Consider the following 20,817-nt stretch of genomic DNA (forward strand, 5'->3'; position numbering starts at 1 on the left):
CTGTACAAAACAGATGTATAATAAATATTACCCGAACAAATACATTTTTCTTGCCCATTTGCAGATTTGCTCTCCAAAAAACTTTTGTATGTAAGTTTGGAGTTTCAAATGGCCCCTTAAAGAACTATTGATGGGTATCTTCATTAAAACCCCCTGATTACCCTTAAATGACAAAAAATTTCTAAAAAAAGAAAACAGTATAAACTATTACAATATCATATACCAAATAGTCTTAGTAATCTTTGACAGTAATAAGCAAAAACCAGAAAGGAGGAGTGGAAGAGACTTGGGCAACCGGATGAGAACGCAATACATTAAAACACATTACTCGTAAGAGACCATATCTTGAAGTCTAAGAGCCTATTCATACCTTTCACTGCACATGATTTTACGTACTATTAAGTTCAGCCTTTCAGTTGTACTTTATAAAAGGTTAGTTACAGGACTGGGTAAAAAACAAAACAAAATAAAAAAAACTGCACCTGAATGCATAGCAGGGACAACAGTGAGAACCCACAGGAGAGAGAAAATTTAAAACAAAAAACACCTGGAAATCCAAGGATTCTGGAAACACCAAATTTCAGTCTGCTTGGTTGCTTAGTCAGGTGCTTAGGAAAGATATATTTCTAAAATAACTTAAAAATTGTTTTGGAGGACTTCCTGCCAAGGAAGGTAAACACACTATGCCTCCTCGCACAACCAAAAGAAAGAAGGACAAGAACAATTTAAAAAGAGCCCTGGCTGGTGTAGCTCAGTGGATTGAGCACAGGCCTGTGAAACACATGATCGCGGTTCGATTCCCAGTCAGGGCACATGCCTGGGCTGCAGGCCAGTTCTCGGCAGGGGACACACCAGAGGCAACTATACAGTGATATTTCTCTCTCTCTCCCTTCCTTTCCCCTCTAAAAATAAATAAAATCTTTAAAAATATATATTAAAAAAAGAACAATTTAAAAAGAAAAAAACAACCAGAACTGACAGAAAATCAAACTGTATGGAAGTCCAACAACCAAGGAGTTAAAGAAGAGACATTCACCCGGACCATTAGGAGGGGCAAAGAGGACTCACAGCAAGGCAGCAGCTAGAGGATTGAGGCGGGAAAGGCTGCAGCAGGCTGACCCAGCAAAGTGGCGGATTGTGGAGTAGGGCAGGCAAGGCTGCAGCCGGCAGACAAGGCGGGCAGCGTTTTGTGGACCAGGTGGTCCCACATTTGCATGCAGATAAACCAGGAGGAACAACTGGGGAGATAGACCACACAGCCCAGGGCTCCTGCACTAGGAAATAGAGCCTTAAAGCCACTGACTGAAAACACCTGTGGGGGTTGAGGCACAGGGAGTCTCCCAGCCTCACAGGAGAGTTTGCTGGAGAGACCCACAGGGTCCTAGAATGTACACAAGCCCACCCACCCAGGAACCAGCACCAAAAGGGCCCAGTTTGCTTGTGGGAAGCAGGGGAAGTGATTGAAATCTGGCAGAGTGGAGCAAGCGCCATTGTTCCCTCTCAAACCCCTGCCCCACATACAGTGTCACAACCCAGCGAGGTGGGTGGCCCACCCTGGCGAATACCTAAGACTCTGCCCCTCAGTATGTAACAGGTGCAACAAGACAAAAAAAATGGCCCAAACAAAAGAACAGATCAAAGCTCCAGAAAAAATTAAACTATGCCATAAAGAGAGAGCCAACCCATCAGATGCACAGTTCAAAATACTGGTAATCAAGATGCTCACAGAACTGGTTGAATATAGTGACAAATTAGATGAAAAAATGAAGGTTATGCTAAGTGAAATAAAGGAAAATGTACAGGGACCCAACAGTAATGAAGGGAAACTGGGACTCAAATCAATGGTGTGGACGAGAAGGAAGAAAGAAACATTCAATCAGAACAGAATGAAGAATTCAGAAAAATAAAGGGAGGCTAAGGAACCTCCAGGACATCTTTAAACGTTCCAACATTCAAATCATAGGGGTACTAGAAGGAGAAGAGGAAGAGCAACAAATTGAAAATTTATTTGAACAAATAATGAAGGAGAACTTCCCCAATCTGGCAAAAGAAACAGACTTCTTGGAAGTTCAAGAAACTCAGAGAGGCCCAAAGAAGCTGGACCCAAGGAGGAACACACCAAAGCACATCATAATTACATTAGCCAAGATTAAAGATAAGGAGAGAATCTTAGAAGCAGTAAGAGAAAAGGAGACAGTTACCTACAAAGGAGTTCCAGTAAGACCGTCAGCTCATTTCTCAAAAGAGACCTTGAAGGCAAGAAGGGGCTGGAAAGAAGTATTCCAAGTCATGCAAGGCAAGGACCTACATCCAAGAGTATTCTATCCAGCAAAGCTTTCATTTAGCATGGAAGGACATATAAAGTGCTTCCCAGATAAGGTCAGGTTAAAGGAGTTCATCATTACCAAGCCCTTATTATATGAGATGTCAAAGGGATTTATCTAAGAAAAAGAAAATAAAAAAATGTGAACAGTAAAATGACAGCGAACTCACAGTTATTAACAACCACACCTAAAACAAAAACAAAAACAAACTAAGCAAACAATTAGAACAGGAACAGAATCACAGAAATGGAAATCACAGGGAGGGTTATCAGCAGGGAAGTAGAAGGAAGAAAAGGTACAGAGAATAAGTAGCATAGATGGTTGGTAGAAAATAGACAGGGGGAGGTTAAGAATAGTATAGAAAATGTAGAAGCCAAAGAACTTATATGTATGACCCATGGACATGAACTAAATGGGGGGAATGTGGGTGTGAAGGGGTGTGCAGGGTGGAAGGGATAAAGGGAGAAAAATGGGACAACTGTAATAGCATAATCAATAAAAAATATTTTTAAAAATGTTTTGGAGCTAAAAATAAACACTAAGATATTCTAAATATTAACCCAAACACCACCAGACTATCCCAAATTCTCAATCACCCAAAAGCAGGGTAACTTTTCAGAGAAAAGTTTCAGAGAAAATATTGTTTGTAAGCTAAAATCACTTGCAGTTTTTGCTTTTATGTTTCCAATAATGCTACACTAAAGGTTCTTTTGTTTAAATGACTTATGCAACATAAATAAGAATAATAAATAAGTCACAAGTGCATGATTAACCCAACTTCAGCCTAACTCAAGGGTTAGGACTACCACAACAGGTGTATGTATAGAAGTTTGTGTGTTTTGCACACACAAAATGGGTAAAAACATAAGGGACTCAAAGCAGAGTATTAATACCTGGGCTCTGTGGGCCATAGAGTCTACAACTCTACCATGGTAGTATGAAAAGAATGAGTGTGGCTGTGTTCCAATAAAACTTCATTCACAAGTACAGGCAGGGAAGCAGGTTTGTCTACAAGCTGCAGTTTGCCAATGATGTTTTTAAACCACACAGACCTAGGTTATTTCACTTCTCTAATTGCCACTTTTCTCCTCTGTTTAATGATGAGAGCCTACCTCAGGCTGTGTAGTAAAGAGGAACTAAGATAGCACAAGTGAAATATGTTAGAATGTCTAGCATATAGACTGCAATAAAGTTGATTATTAATGAAATGAGGTAAGTACCTCTGTTGTTTAAGTAGTCCTGACATTTCATTGTCAGAAATACCACCATAGGACATGCATGCTACATAAAGAGCACAGAGATACATTCAAGAACGGACATTTCTCCTTGACCTCTGCACTTGGAAAGTGCCTCTCCCTCCCCTCTCCAAGGCTACTTGATTAAAATGAGACTCACTCAAGAATATTTATTAAGAAACCTGTGAATATCAATCTATGGCATGGCACCTGTGCCTAGACTCCTTAATACACGTGGTGAAAGCGGGAAAGATGCTTTACCATTGAGTTATTTGCACTAAAAACAAAACTGTTCTTTGGTTGTGTGTGATTCCCAACCATTCTTTACATATTAAATGTAATGAGTTTCAATAACACGTAAGGCAATTATTAACATAAATCTTTAAGTGGGCAGTGTGTTAGGGTAGTGGGGTAGATACATTAGAAGGTAGACAGGTAGGTGTTAGCAAAGTCCTACATAAATTTTATCTGGTAAGTGGTACTTTAAGATGCTTAATGTGCAGATGCAGATTAAATTGAAAAAGGGTACTTTTACTGCTAAAATGTTCCAAGAAAGTGAATGACTATTTTGCCTATTAACTAGGCAAGGCCCAAAATGAAACTATTACAAAGATAAAAATTATGTAGCTTACAGAATCCCATGGCACTTTTAAAAACCCATCACTGAGTGGAATTTATTCACTTGATTTCAGGAGCCCTGGTGTTGGCAGACTACCAGTACGATGGGCAAAATGCCCCCACAGATGGGCTAATGCTCAGGACATGCCAGGAGATCAGCAGGTGCTTTAAATGGAATCCTGGGCCGGTGTCTCTCCAAGTCAAAACAACAGTCTGTGCAGAGCCGCTCATTTATTATTAGGAAAGCCAAATTACTTAGGATTTGCTTTCAGCAGCCCCCAGCAACTCCAGATTGACATTCTAGAACAAAAGCAGATGTATACATGAAATCACCTGCCAAACATGAGTGGTAAACGAAGGTTCTGTGGCAAAGCTGTAAGGCAGTCTGTGGAACTACTTCACTGAACTGAGGCAACAGTTCCTGACCTCTAGCCACAGACAGAATCAGCCACGAAAGTGAAATGTCAAGCCAATCCCAAATTCATTTGAAAGACAAACATAGCCTGTCAAGGAGACCAAAAGCTGAGCAGGCCACAATCACAAAGCAAACAAGGACCAGGGAACAGACAGCACCACAATGATCTGTCCTGACCTAGGGGCTCGGCCAGGCTCAGCTCTCACTGAACTTGGCTGGTCCCACGATTCCCAGGACCGGGGCAGTTACTGGGCCCAGGGCATGTCCAATGGCTCCAGGTGGCCAGTAAAGGCCCCTCAGAGAACGCTCATGGCAAAGCTTTCTAAATTTAAGAACTTTTCATCCTATTTAAAACTTGATAGAAGTGACAGATTCACAACAGCCATGTCGAGCCAAAATATACATTTATATGATTAGCTGCCTGAAGTGCTAATGAAAAAAATCATCATAAAGCACAAACCTTAGTAATCTGGCACACAAAAAATAAAGCACAGAAAACCACAAAATTTATTTAAAAGTTAACAATCCTCTTTTTGAACATTCACTGAACACAATTCATATTGAAATACAGCCTTCAAAAATGTGGCCTTTGAGCCAGTACCCACCACAGAGAGATAAATAGCAACCAAGAAATGTCTGAAAGAAAGTAAATGGAATAAGGAAAAGAATGGGCTGAGTATATATAACTCACCTCGGGAAAGTACAGACTATAAACAGGATGTGTTATCTTTGATTTAGTTTCCAGCAGAGCTCTCTCCTTTCGCTGTATACTTTGTTGTAATTCTTGCCACTCCTAATAAAATAAAAATTAAATATTTGAAATCAAGTATGTTTTTGATCATTTTGAGGAGTTTCTTTTTCTAGCTATCATTCCTGATAATGCTAACTACTGCTAGGTTTAGCCCCACAATCTGATCATTTCCCTGCTCAAAACTTGGATTTGATTTTAATAAACCAAATCTAACCCAGTTAGCACGAGTACACAGCCCCTCCCGATCCAGTCTCCTGTCGCTGCCCTCCACCTAGCACTCTTCAGTCTACTCATCTTGCACTTCCTAGTCTTCGCTGAACTCACAAAGCATTGCACTCCGGGTAAACCCTTCTTGATTTTTGTTTTCCCCTTTCTCTACCTTCTGAGCAATGGCAAATTCCTACACATTATTCTTTCAGGAGCATCTAATGCCTGAAGTATGGGCTCCTGAGTTCCACAAATTCCCCCTACTCTCTCCTTCGTGCTGTGGCTGCACCTTACACTAAAGTGAGCACGATTTCTTTTGCACTATAACGTTTATTTATCTGCCTTGCTCACTACCCTACCATCATTTAAGGGAAAAACTATTTCATATTTGTCATCTAATGCAATGCTTGCAATGAGACAGATAATAATTATGTCATTTGTATAATTTTTGGTCAATTGAATGTAGTTTTGGTCATCTGAAGAAACTAGTATGTTAAAACCCCGAGGGTCACCTCTATCAACCCTAATCAGCTCAAAAAGGAATACGTCAACTCTTTCACAAAGCAAGGCTTAGGATAATTTCTTTGCTAGGTTTAATTTTCTGGCTATAAACTTAATTCCCAAAGTACAAAACAGTCAAAGGCCAGTACTTGTAAATACAGCCATCCTTTTTTTTCCCCAATGGCAGGTACATTATTTCCTTGACTTTTATTCTTTGCCCTTTACTTTTTCCTTTTTTCTGGCCTCTGCTTTTGTCCCAGAGATTATTCAGGGATCCCTTTTTCTCCCCTAAACCACAAGGGTTATTTTGGATCGATGGCCCAGTCAAAAAGAACACCACAAACATAAAGGGACAGCTGATCAGTCCAAAAGTTCATTTGCAGGAAACTTCATTATTTGTCCACCAAACATTCTTTCTAGTGCCCTCCCACAAATCATGTGCACCTTAATGCCGTGCCATGGGATTTTGTTTTCTATTCTCTACTCTCACAATTTTAACTGCTTAAGGATTCCTTCCTCTTCCTTAATGCCATATATACCTCTTGAAACAAGGTGGCATTCTAAAAATGTTAGCTTTTCCCTTTACCAACTCCTTGACATTACAGTTCACAGTAATGTTTCTTTACCCTAAACATTACATTGAACTTTTGAGAGACTCTTCCAAGTAAACTGCTGCCTATTTCATAACCCATTTTTCCTTACTCATGCTTCCAGAGGCACCTCCAGCACTGGAAATTGCTTTGAAAGACCAAAGTGACTGCATCTCAAACTAGGTACTAATCCACTTAGCAGTTTAAGCTTTAAAAAAATTAGGACTTCCAACCCTTGTTAGAAACTATTTTTCTTTACAATTCTGACCACTATTCCTCAAAAATAGTCTTACAAAGTAATACAGGATTATAAAATATACTGGAAGCAAACTGACAAGCAACAAGCAAGCAAGCAAATAAACAGTAACAAAAAACAAAACTATCACCAGAGGTATAATTCCAATTATTTGAATCTGTCTTTCAATTTTTTAAAAGATTTTAAAGAGATTTTATTTATTTATTTTCAGAGAAAGGGAGGGAGAAAGAGAGGGAAACACCAATGTGTCTGCCCCATGAACTGACAGTAACCGAAGAGGAGTGGAAGGGGTAACAGGAAAAAGTAAAGGGTCATCAAGGGACATGTATACAGGACACATGCACAAAGCCAAAGGGGTAGGATCCAGGGTGGGAGGTGGGGATGGGGTGGGGCAGGGGAGAGTTGGGGGAAAATGAAGACAACTGTACTTGAACAATAAAAAAGTAAATAAAATAAAATTGCATTAAAAAAAATTTTAAAAGTCTGTCTTACTGCTTCATCATCTTTGTTTTGCTTTTCATCTTGTTCTCTATCAGAGTCTTTATCACTACCATCCTCCTTTTCACTCTGGGAATCTCTGTTGGTTTCTTCTTCTTCAGAATCACTGCCTTTATCAGAAACTTCTTCCTCGTCTTCCTTTACTGCAGCTTCCTAAAAGGAAAAAGCAACCAAAAAAATTCTGAGTATCTCTATGACTGTATCACTCTGAGTCCCTGATGGTAACTTAACCAGTTCAAATTACAATTTCATTATTCATCAAGAATTTTAGAGAATTATAAACATTCTAATTTATAAATATGTGAAAGTCAGACTGAAAGCCTTAACATTTGGTTTATCTATCTGTTACCTATTTTACTCATTCTTCATAGATGGTAAAATAAAGATATTTTATTCCCATGTGCAATGTATATTACTGCAATGGCTAAGGCAGCTCAAGGGAAATAGGAAGTTTACAGAAAAGTACTGTTATGGGAGTTTAATATTATCTTCTATGACTCAGAGTACAATGCAGTAAGGAAAGCCAATATCCCAGACAAAATACCTACTAGTCCATTTCAAAAAGCAAAAAACCCCCAGCAAATTAAATGCACAGAAAGTAGAAATAAAACAGAGCAGAAATCAAAGAGAAAGCAGATACACAAAAGGGAAACCCAAACAAAACCAAAAGTTGGTTCTTTGAAAAGATTAATAAAATTGATAAATGTTATTAGGCAAAATTAATTCACCAGAGGGAAAAAAGAAACAGAACACAAATTACCCATATTAGGAATAAAAGAGGTGTAACTACAGATCAAAAAAACATTAAAAATAAAGGAGATTATGAAGAGCTTTATGTCAATAAAGTTGATAACTCAAGAAGAAATAGACAAAGTACTTGAAAAACACAATTATGAAACTGATAAGGAAAAAAGGTAGAATATGTTGAAGACAAAAACTCTATAACTAAATCCTTTTTAAAAACTCTAAGCCCAGATGGCTTCTCTAGATAATTCTTCCAAATAAGAAGGAAATAAATCCAACTTTACATATATTTTTTCTTCCAGGAAAAAGAAACACCACTTCCTACCTTGTTTATAACAAGGCCAGCATAAATACAATACAAAAGAAGAATAACAAACCAATATTCTCTTATAAAAAGAGATTTAGAAATCATAAAAAAAAATTATCAAGTCCAGATATATGTAAAAAGGATACTATGTTATGGCAAATTAGATTTGTTCCAGTAATATAATGATTATTTAAATTTTTAACACATTAATATAATCCACCATATTAGCAGAAAGAATTATTATAAAATCATCTCATCATATGGAGATAAAACAGTTAATAAAACTTGGTATCTGTTCATAAAAATTCTCAGCATGGAAATAGAGGGGAACACTTTATTAAACGGATAAAGAATATCTACAAAAACCCTAGACCTAACATCATCACACTTCATAGTAAAATAACATTTGCTTTCCCCCTGAAGTCAGTAAGGAGACATAAGTAGTCACCATCTTCACTTCTAATCAACATGACATGGACAGTTTTAGCCAGTATATTAAGACAGAAAGGAAGAAAGAGCATACAAGATTTTTTTAAAAAGCAAAACTGTCTTTATTCCCAGATGGCATAATTATGTATGCAGACAATCTTTTTAAAAATATCTACAAGTGGTTAAAATTATTACTAATTCATCAAGACTCCTTGATACAAAAATCAACATTTAAAAAGCAACTTTATTTTTCTACATCAGCAATTGAAATTGCAGAATGATTTTTTTAAATGTTAATTGAAGCAATAGCACCAGAAAACATCAAATACCTAGGAGTAAATCTAATGAAAGACGAACCATAGCTCTGCCACTGGAATCACCAAAAACTGCTGAGAAAAATTAAAGACCCAAATTAATAAAGATAAACCATGATTATGAATTAAAACCCAGTACTGTTAACATGTGAATTCTCCCCATACTGAACCATAGATTCAATGAAATACCAATCTAAATCACAGATTTTTTTTCATGGAAATTGTCAAGCTTATTCTAAAAATTTAGCTGGAAATGCAAAGGACCTAAAAGTCAAGACAATTTGAAGAAGTGAAATAAGAGTTTGATGACTTACACTAACATATTTCAAGACTTAACATAAGGCTATCATAATTAAGACAGTGTGATATTGCACAAGAATAGACAAATAACCAATTAAATGGAGTAGAGTCCATAAACACACCTACACATACACTATTATAGTAACTTGTTTTATAGCAGATCACCATTGCAATTCAGGCAGGAACATAGGATCTTTTCAGCAAATGGTGCTAGAATAAAGTAGTCCATAATCCCTACCCTAAACTACTTAAAAAAATTAATTCAAGATATATAGTGCTAAATAACAAGTAAAATAATAATACTTATAAAAGAAAACAGAACCCTGGCTGCTGTGGCTCAGTGGATTGAGCCCCAATCTGTGAACCAGAGGGTTGCTGGTTCAATTCCCAGTCGGGGCACATGCCTGGGTTGTAGGCCAGGTCCCCAGTATGGGGTGCTCAAGAGGCAGCCATGCATTGATGTTTCTCTCCCTCTTCCTCTCTTCTCCTCTCTCTAAAAAAATCAATAAATAAAATATTTAAAAAAAAAGAAAACAGAAAAATATCTCCATGTCCTTAAGAGACAGAAATGTCAAACAGGACACCAAAGAACTAACCACAGAAGGCTGATGAAATAGACTTCATTAAAATTAAGAGCCACCAACATCTACCATGAAGAATGAAAAAGGACTCATACCCAGAATACAGAAAGGAATCTTAAAAATCCATAAGACAAACAGCCCAGGAGAAAAAGAGAATATCCAAAAGACCAGTAAGAATATGAACAGGTGCTAACCATCATTAGTCATCAGGTAAATACAAGTAAAATCATACACAAAGAGAAACCACAACAGATCTATCACAGTGGCTAAAATAAAACAGGCTGGTAAAACCAAACATGGTGAGGATGTGGAACAACTGGATTCATTATTTGCTGGCAGGAGCATAAAATGGTACAACTTTGGAAAATGGGCTCTTTCAACAAGCGAATCATACACCTAGTTTTATGAACCAGCAATTCCACTGCTAGGTACATACCCAAGAAAAATGTCCACAAAATGAAATGCACAAGAAAAAGCACAGCACCTTTATTCATAAAAGGCAAAATTTAGAAACCCGAATGTCCACCAACCACAGAACAGAGAGACACATTGTGGTGTATTCATACAACAGAATACCACACACCAACACACACACACACGGGAATGAACTGCTGAAATGGCACAAGAGAGCTTTCCAGGGTGCTGGTAAGGTTTTATATCTGATCTGGGTATCATGAGTACATACATACATGAAACTTCAGAAGCTGTACAATAAAGTTGAAATATTTTAGTTTATGATACACCCCAATAAAGATAATTACATAATTACAATAATAAACTTACACTCCCAATGACTCCATTTGCTTGCTTTTGTTTCTGCTGCTTTGATTGTGATAAGGGCACAGGTATAGGTTTTTTTTTTACAATTTTCTTTTTTTTTGATTTAGTGGTTTTCTTGGGTCCTTTACTCTTCTGTTGCCATCCTCCTTTTGTCCTGTTCTTGTTAGGATCACCTTGCTGTAAATTATAACACACATACACACTCAGAAATCATAGCAATTGTTTCATTTGAGAGTCCTACTAATTTTTAGGTGGAAATGGCTAAACTAAATGTTTTCATAAACAGAATGATTGTCCGGCAGCAATATAAATCAGCCAGAGAACAAAACAAAATATTTCTGTCACCAAGAAAGATAGGTAAGAACACTCAGGTTTTTACCACTTCTTCCGCTGGCTGTTCCTCTGCAGCGCAGATGGACTGCTCCTTTTCAAATACTTCCTAGAGTGATGAGAAGAAAACATAACGTCTGTCCATCAGTATTTATCTTTCAGGTAAGCAAAACGATCTTCCAAAATATATTACCAGTAAGTTTTTAAATTGGAGAAAACAGGGATGCATAGGGAGGACAGGAAACTGAAGCAATCACTAAATGAAAATTCAGACATTACTTATGAAATATCTCACATATGTCCTGAATATTTTTGAAAAGTACACTCTACTGAAATTTACAGATATAATGACTTAAGATATGTCAACTTATTATAAACTCAAAAATATTTTATAATTTAAATTTTCACTTTTATTCTAATAGTAACCAGACGTGACTATTTTGATATTATAAAAATACGAATGTTACCTTATTTTCATTATAACATGAAAACATGAAACCAATATCAGTTTATTTATTTTTGTCAGTGATACTGCTCGTTGGATCTGTAACTAAGAAGTGGAACACCAAGACAATTCACACACCATCCACCACATAATCCATTTAAAATCAGTACATTTAACATTAAATTCCAGTAAGAATCTATACAAGAAAATAATGAGTGATGTGGGCTGTGTTTCATAAACTTCCTGGAATTATTAAAGTTAAGAAGTAAAAACAGTAACAACTGTCAGGCTCTAAACTGTCAGCCTAATCCAGGAATCAGCAAACTGCGCTCCATGGCCTGCTTTTTAAACAAAGTTGCTCTGGAACACAATCATGCCAATTTGTGCGTTCAGTAGTTGCTACAGAGATGATGTGGCCTAGAACGAAACATTTACCACCTGGGCCTTTATAGACAACGTTGTCACTGCTAGTGTAATTCTATCCTCTCTGCTTCATTTCTTCATTTATTACTGGGTTGTAACGGTTAATTACTCTGAGATACAGTTCATACAAGAATTGAACAATGAATACCTGATTCCTTCCCTTCAACCAGAGCAGTTTTATCTTTTCTTCTGCCAGTTATTCCAGAGTATCAACAGCCCAAGACTGATTTTTTTGTTCATTTCTCAGGCTGGAAGTTCCAAAGCATGTATGCAATACAAATTTAGATTCTAACCCAATCCTGACCACTGGCGTAGTTTCCTCTTCTCCCAGGAGGAACCTCTCATCCAGAATCCATGACACAAACGCTCCCTTACCATTTGATACCATAAAATGCAACATCTTTTGACTTGATATACTCTATCACAAAAGATGCTTTTCCTACCACAGGTTTTAGACATGGGTTTAAATGCAGCAGACGTTTCTTGTAGATGCTCACAGACTCCAGGGCAGAACAGGCTAAAATCTACTACTAGCTGAATAAACTAACTTAAAATACTATAGTCTGTTAAAAACAAGTTACAACTAGAGTTATAACTTGGGAAATAATATAAATATGTAATAAAAACTGAGAAAAACAAGATGCAGATAACATATACATGACTGGATTAATCAAAGAATGAGAACCATACAGTTTTTATGTACATGCATACACTATATACAACCATGGAGAAACATATGAAAGAATATATACACAAGACTGAATTCTGGTCACTGGGGACTGACAGGGGTTTCCTGAGGGAGGGGAGTGAGAGAAGGGATTCGTGATAAAAAAGTCATGTAACTATGGACATTCATGCATTAGGATACCTAAAGGTGTGAGCTTCAGAACCGATCACCTCAGAATGACAGGATTTTAGATGATGTTAGTTTCATTCTATACTTTTCTGCATTGCCTGAATTTTTTTCTCAGGGTGAATTTCTCACATTAGAAGAAAGTTAATATCATTATAATTTTTTTATTTTATAAATAAAAAAATAAAAGGGGAGTAAGTTCTGTAAAGAATTGACTAAAAGCCCTGGCTGGTGTAGCTCAGTGGATTGAGCACAGGCCTGCGAAACACACGATCACAGTTCAATTCCCAGTCAGGGCACATGCCCGGGTTGCAGGCCAGTTCCCGGCAGGGGACACATGAGAGGCAACCATACACTGATGTTTCTTTACCTCTCTCCTTCCCTTCCCCTCTAAAGATAAATAAATAAAATTAAATTAAAAAAAAAAGAATTGACTAAAAAGGAGCAGGGTGGTAAAATTCCCAATAATAATTAACAATGAGCTCTGTACAGCACTTTTAAGTTTAAGAACTATACCCATATTACCCTGTTATTGTAATATTTTATAAAGATTTAAATCACCACATGAAGAAATAATCTAATTTCCAAGATTTTTTTGTGTGGGTGATAACTAATGTGAAAAACTATGAGAGTTCATTTAAAATTTCAAAACAACTAAAAAAACTTACAAAATTCAATTCTGCTACTCAATAGTTTTGATTTGAGAATGTATAACTTAAAATGAGAAATTAAATATAAAAACCTTAAAACATAACTTTTTTTCTTTTTACTACATTTATTGGGACTTCTGGCCTAGATAGAGGTGTAGATAAACACACTTAACCTCCTCACACAACTACAGAAAAAATTAAAACTAGACTACAAAACAAGTATCACCCAGAACCATCAGACAATTAAATCATCAGGATTTTTTTAAAATATTTTATTTATTTATCTTTAGAGGGGAAGTGAAGGAAAAAGGAAGAGAAACATCAATGTACAGTTGCTTCTCGTGCATCCCCTGCTGGGAACTGGCCTGCAACCCACGCATGTGCCCTGACTGGGAATCAAACCGCGATCATCTGGTTCACAGGCCCGCGCTCAATCCACTGAGCTACACTAGCCGGAGCCAAATCATCAGGATTTAAAGAAGCCACATTCATCCAGATAGGCAGGAGGGGCAGAGACATGGAGAGAGGTGAAGAGGCACAGAAAGGCAGTGAATGACTGGCCCCACATTCACATGTGTTAGATAAAAATCAGGAGGGATACCTCAGGAGCCAGGGATCCTGACACCAATCAGATCCCCCAGTAGCCCAGGGGTCCAGCACCAGCAAGATAAATCCCCATAATTTCTGGCTGTAAGAACCAGTGGGGGTTGGGGCAGCAGAAGAAACTGCCAGATTATTGGGGGACTCCTATCAAAGGGCCTACATGGACTTAGAACTTACAGAGACCCACCCCTTCTGGGATTCAGCACAAGGGCAACAGCTGGAAGGGCACAGGAGTCATATAGAGAGAAAGTAAAGTGACTAGAAAAAGGGTGAGTGCTAGGAGACAGCTTCCTCCCAGGCAAACTACCAGAAGCCAGGCAGCAGCACTGTCCCCTCTCCAAGACCTGCCCCCGCACAGAGCCCCAAACTGGTGAAACAGGTTACCCCACCCTGGTGACCCAAGGCTCCACCCCACACAATTTACAGGTCTGCTCTTCTACAATAGGCCATGCTACTAAGATAAGGAATCAAAGCACCTCTACCTAATACACAGAAACAAACACAGAGAGGCTGCCAAATTGAGGAACGAAGAAATATGGTCCAAATGAAAGAACAGAACAAAACTCAAGAAAAACAATTAAACGAAATGGGGATAACCAAACTATCAGATGCAGAGTTCAAAATACTGCTTATTAGGATGCTCAAGAAACTCATTGAGTATAGCAACAGCATAAAAAAGACCCAGGCAGTAATGAAGGTTACATTTAATGAAAAAAGAAAAATCTACAGGAAACCAACAGTGGAGGGGATGAAGCCCAAAATTAAATCAACAATTTGAAAAGTAAGGAAGAAAAAAGCATTCAATCAAAACAGCCAGAAGAAAGAAGCATTAGAAAAAACCAGGACCGTCAAAGAAGCTTCTGGGACATCTCCAAATGTACCAACATTCAAATCAAGGGGGTGCCAGAAGAAGAGGAGAAAGAGCAATAAATTGAAAACTTACTTGAAAAAATAATGGAGACTTCCGCCAAGATGGAGGCATAGGTGGAAACACTGTGCCTTCTTCTCCCACAACCAAGTTTGAATACAACAAAGGTTTAGTAAACAAAGACAGAGCCAAAGAACAGAAAACTGAACTATATGGAAGTTAGACAACAACAAACCATTCAACTGGACCAGTAAGAGTGGCGGAGCCAGCAGCAGAGCAGGGTTGGGCAGGAAGGATCCCAAGAGCCAGGCGACCCAGGCATACAGGCAGCCAGGGTAGCATCACGGACCCAGTGAGGGTGCAGGGCAGGCTGATCAAGGTCACACATCAGCACCGGACTGGGCGGCCCCGGCAGCAGGAAGAGGCAGAGGGGACCGACATTGATTTCCTTTGACCCCGCCCACCCCATACAGCACCACAACCCAGCGACTGATTTGCCCCGCTCTGGTGAACACCTAAGGCTCTGCTCCTCATAAGTAACAGACACGAACAGTCCAAAATATGGCTCAAGAAGAACTCAAAGCCCCAGAGCCGGTAACTCTAAGCGAAAAACAAATAGCGAACCTCTCAGATGCACAGTTCAAAACACTGGTGATCAGGATGCTCACAGTACTGGTTGATTTTAGTCACAAATTAGAGGAACATATGAAGGCTAAACTAATTGAAATGAAGCAAAATGCACAGGAAACCAATAGTGATGGAAAGGAAACTGGGACTCGAATCAAAGGAGTGGACCAGAAGGAAGGAAGAAATGACCAAACAGAAAAAAGTGAAGTTACAAGAATTCAAAAAAATGAGGAGAGGCTTAGGAACCTCCAGGACATCTTTAAATGTTCTAACATCCGAATTACAGGGGGACCAGAAGGGGAAAAGAAACAGCCACAAGTGGAAAACTTATTTGAACAAATAATAAAGGAGAACTTCCCCAGTCTGGCAAAGGAAATAGAATTCCAGGAAATCCAGGAAGCTCAGAGAGTCCCAAAGAAGGTGGACCCAAGAAGGAACACCACACCAAGGCACATCATAATTACATTGCCCAAGATTAAAATGAAGGAGAGAATCCTAGAAGCAGCAAGAGATAAGGGGATAGTCACCTACAAAGGAGTTCCCATCAGACTGTCAGCGGATTTCTCAAAAGAGACCTTACAGGCAAGAAGGGGCTGGAAAGAAGTATTCCAAGTCCTGAAATCCAAAGACCTACAGCCAAGATTGCTCTATCCAGCAAAGCTTTCATTTAGAATGGAAGGACAGATAAAGTGCTTCTCAGATAAGGTCAAGTTCAAGGAGTTCATCATCACCAAGCCCTTATTATATGAAATGTTAAAGGGACTTATATAAGAAAAAGAAGATGAAAAATATGAACAGTGAAAGGACAGCAAACTCACAGTTATCAACAACCACACCTAAAACAAAAGCAAACCAAGAGGACAGCTAGATCAGGAGCAGAACCATAGAAATGAAGAACACATGGAGGGTTAGCAACAGGGGAGTGGGAGGAGGAGAAGGGGGGAGAAGGTACGAAAAATAGCATAGAGGGTAGGTAGAAAATAGATAGGGGGGAGGGCAAGAACAGTAGGGGAAATATAGAATCTAAAGAGCTTGAGACATGTGGTCATAAACTAAAGGGGGGAATAGTAGGGGAGGGGGTGTGCAGGGTGGAGGAGAATAAAGGGGGGAATAGAACAACAGCTGTAATGGTACAATCAATAAAATATATTTAATAAAAAAGAAAAAAGAAAAGAATGAAACAAAACTTCCCTAATAGTGAAGGAAATAGACATCCAAGTCCAGGAAGCACAGAGTCCCAAACAAGATGGCTCCAAGGAGGACCACACCAAAACACATCATAATTAATATGCCAAAGGTTAAAGATAAGGAGAGAATCTTAAAAACAGCAAGAGAAAAGCAGAATTACCTACAATGGAGTTCCCATAAGACTATCACCGGATCTCTCAAAAGAAACTTTGCAGGCTAAAAGGGTCTGGCAAGAAGTATTCAAAGTAGTGAAAAGCAAGGACCTATAAGCAAGATCACTCTATCCAGCAAAGCTATCATGCAGAATGGAAGGGCAGATAAAGTGCTTCCCAAACAAGATAAAGTTAAAGCAGTTCTTTATCACCAAGCCATTAATTACATGAAATGTTAAAGACACTTATTTAAGAAAAAGATAAAAACTATGAACATTAAAATGGCAACAAACTCACAATTATCAACAACTGAATCTAAAAAAACCAAGTAAATAACCAGGACAGGAAGAGATTCATAGATATGGAGATCAGCTGGAAGGGGGAAGACAGAGAATGGGAGAAAAGGTGCAGGAATTAAGCAATAAGCATAAATTGGTAGGTACAAAATAGGCGGGGGGATGTTAAGAACAGTATAAGAAATGGAGTGGCCAAAGAACTTATATGCACAATTCATGGAGATGAACTGGGGCAGGCGGTAGGGAGAATGCTGGAGGGAATGGGGGTACCAGGGTAAAGGGGGAAAAACTGGGACAACTGTAGTAGCATAATCCATAAAATATATTTAAATAAATAAATGAATGAATGAATAAATGTGTTGCGGTGACACAGGCTAAACAATACACGACTTAAAAGCATAAAAATACAAATAGATTACTTACTGCCATTGTTTGCCTTGTCAATTTAACCAACACTGTAACTAGAGATCCTACTGTGATGTTGTTGCTGTCTTCATCATCCAATACTGAAAATTGATTAAAAAATCAAAATTAAACCCTATGTCAACACAAACAAAATTTAACTTACCAAATGAATTTGGTACTTCAGCATGTCAAATATACTGTGTTTTAAACTTAATAAAAAATAATTTAGTTACTGTCTACTCTGTATAAGGTTCTCAAGTAGATGCCTTTAGCAATGTACTCATTTAAATCCTTAAACTAGCTCTATGATACATTATTATTACTTCTACTTTAAAGAATAAACCGAGATTCAGAAATCAACTAAAATGCCTAAGGTGAAAGAATGGCTAAACTAGCATTGCCAAGTTTCAAATCCAGGGTTTTTAAAACAAAGTACAATGTGAGGACTATAACACCATAGCTTTCTCTTATAGTGATATTGGAAATAGGATTGTGTCACTCTATTAAACTGTGTAAAACTTATATTCCCAATATTTTACCTGTATGATCAGTGCCTATCAGAATAAAATAATCAAAGCTAGCATTTCAAGCCACATTAAAAGGATTTATTTTTAAGGGAAGAACTTTAAAATATTGCTCATATTTTAAAAAATATTTTTGCAATGGTATTGCAATTATGTTTTGTCATACATACATTTGTCATAGAGCCCCAAAGTCTAATAATAAATTTAATATTAAAATTACATCAAAGAAATTAACATAACTTACCGAACATTATCTTCCATCAAATGAAGATATAACTAATTTTTCCTCCAGATTTTATCTATAAATGTTTTCTTCAGTATGTATTTCTGTCTACAGGTTTTTCTAAGTTTGCTGTGTTTGTTTTACATAGGTTTAGACAAGCCTACTCTGCTCTGGCCTGCACTGACACACCAGCAGTTGGAGAAGAACATCCCCCGAAACCTACAGCCGCCATCTCGTGTACTGGCTGTGAGGGGCAACAGCTGGGCATCAAAAAAGGCTGCCACACCCTTTCTTCAACCTGGAAGTCTCCTTTACCCCAAATAAAATTGGAACTACATTTTTATCCACTCAGCAAAGCTGTATGTGCATGGGCACTGTACATGAATTAACAGCTCTAACAATGTCTACCTGCCTTTTGATAGGAAAAGTGAAGAAGAGCCTACAAAAGAAAGTCTGCGTATACTTTAGAAATGTGGGAAAAGGGATCCACCATCTCCAGCACTGGATCAAGCAGACGCCCCTTTTCCTGCTTCTGTCATTCTTCTACTCTCCCTCCTTTACCAATGGTACTCATACTACACATTTGGACAGCACTGTAAAAATACAAAATAAATTGTCTATACAAAATACTATGGAATGAAACACACCCTATTGACCTGCACTGAGACTGAGTAATCTCACCTTACTTACCCATGTAATAAAAAATATCTCAAACAGTTTTTTAAGCAGCATGTATTTTTACAACCCTTGATACACAAAAGACTATTTCTTCAGTCCCAAACTAGATTTTTGAGTGGTTTCTGATTAAATTATTATGGTCCTAAATAAAGTTTTATGTTTTTAATGTTTGAAAACTCATGGACCCACAAGGAAATACTAACTCCCCATCAAAGAAGCCCCAGTGTTCACATGTATCCCACGTGCCAAAGTGAAGCCAGAATGCTATTTACCTTGCTTTCTCAAACACCCAATCTTTGGGAGCCATTAATTTCCTCAATTCCAATTAGAATGCAAACTCAGTAAGGCAGAGGCTTTGTCTTAACCACTGCTTCCCCAGCACCCGAAGGGGAGTAGCTCAGTATTTGCTGAATGAGTAAGTGCACAATGTTTGTGTCATTCACTTAAGACTTAGCCGATGACTCCTTGTTTTAATCCTATATTTATGGCCTATTTCTCCAATGAGACTATCAGCCATTTAAAGACAGCAACCATTCCTAATGCATTTTTTATTCTTGGCCCCACAAGAATGTTACCAAAACAGTAACCTAGTACAACACATCGAAGCTAGGAACAATGCCACAATGAAGAAATGGAGCAGCTAATCTCTAATTTTGTCATTCTATGATATTATTGAGCTATTAAAATGGGAACAAACAGGGCAATTATGTAGATTAAAAAAAACACTACTTTTTTTCACTATAAGCAAACATAAAGATAGCAGTGAAGTCAAGAAAAACACATGTAATATAGAAGAGAATATAGCAATTTTCAAGGCTTAAAATAAGTTGGATTTTTAAAATTAATTTCAGAACTAAGCAGCTATGTTTTTCACACTAACAACAGATGTATTGTAAGTATCTTTCATTACATCTGGAACTCTCATTTTTTGAAAAGCTAAGATATCCCTGAAAGTTGAACTACAGAAGAGCCCTCAAATTTAATCCTATTACAAGAATAATAAAAGTAGGACTCTAGTAGTATTCACAAGACTGTTAGTATATATCATTTTCCATCACAGTAAATCTTACAGGTAACTATAGTTCTGCAAATAGCTTTAATTACAAGTTATGTTATTAAATGAAGTGTTTTGAGAACCCTGAGTCAAATAAACAAGAGCCACCCTATCAAAAGGGAAGCAGCGTCCTACAGAGGAACCTCCCACTCACCCTGCGACTTTATGTCCATAGTCACATAAGGAAAACTCCCAAGAACAGCCATGACCTCTTCATATTTTTCATCTTCAAGGAAATGTAGCAGACTGCGACGGTCTGCTTCTTTTAAACTCACCAAATCCTGGATAGTCTTAATTTTGTACTGAATTTAAAAAGAGAGAAAGAAAATAAATCCCCATCATAAAACTTTCCATAAAGAAAAATTATTAGTATGTTTATTTAAAATCCAAGAATGTAGAGAAAAGTTTTTAAATTTTATATATATTTCAAAGCAAATAAAACTTTCTAGCATTTCATGGCCTTTTTCTCCAAGAAAATTTAAATTTAGGATTTTTTAATTACAAAGTTAATACAGGTTTTTTTAATTAGAAAAAATAGGAGGTAGACGATTTTAAGGGGACTAAGCAGTAATGGAAAAAACACAATAAAGATTAAATAAAAGTTTTTTAATTAAAAAGTAAGTATCAAAAAAATAAAGTTATAGAAAA

The 20,817-nt window shown here is 37.6% G+C and overlaps 1 protein-coding gene across 1 annotated transcript in view; it reads right to left on the reverse strand.

The window, feature by feature from the left end:
* Nucleotides 1–20,817, reverse strand: part of SEC63 (SEC63 protein translocation regulator) — a 77,353-nt gene that overhangs the window by 11,835 nt on the left and 44,701 nt on the right. The window contains exons 13-18 of the mRNA XM_037064989.1: nucleotides 20,324–20,471; nucleotides 17,709–17,791; nucleotides 11,230–11,289; nucleotides 10,854–11,027; nucleotides 7,390–7,548; nucleotides 5,284–5,385 (exon numbers count right to left, since the gene is read on the reverse strand). Coding sequence (XP_036920884.1) covers nucleotides 5,284–5,385; nucleotides 7,390–7,548; nucleotides 10,854–11,027; nucleotides 11,230–11,289; nucleotides 17,709–17,791; nucleotides 20,324–20,471 — 726 coding nt within the window. The remainder of the gene's footprint in view (nucleotides 1–5,283; nucleotides 5,386–7,389; nucleotides 7,549–10,853; nucleotides 11,028–11,229; nucleotides 11,290–17,708; nucleotides 17,792–20,323; nucleotides 20,472–20,817) is intronic.

This window comes from Sturnira hondurensis, unplaced genomic scaffold (genome assembly GCF_014824575.4).
Source record: "Sturnira hondurensis isolate 20B ecotype Veracruz unplaced genomic scaffold, ASM1482457v3 Scaffold0015596, whole genome shotgun sequence".
In the NCBI taxonomy this organism is placed as follows: Eukaryota; Metazoa; Chordata; class Mammalia; order Chiroptera; family Phyllostomidae; genus Sturnira; species Sturnira hondurensis.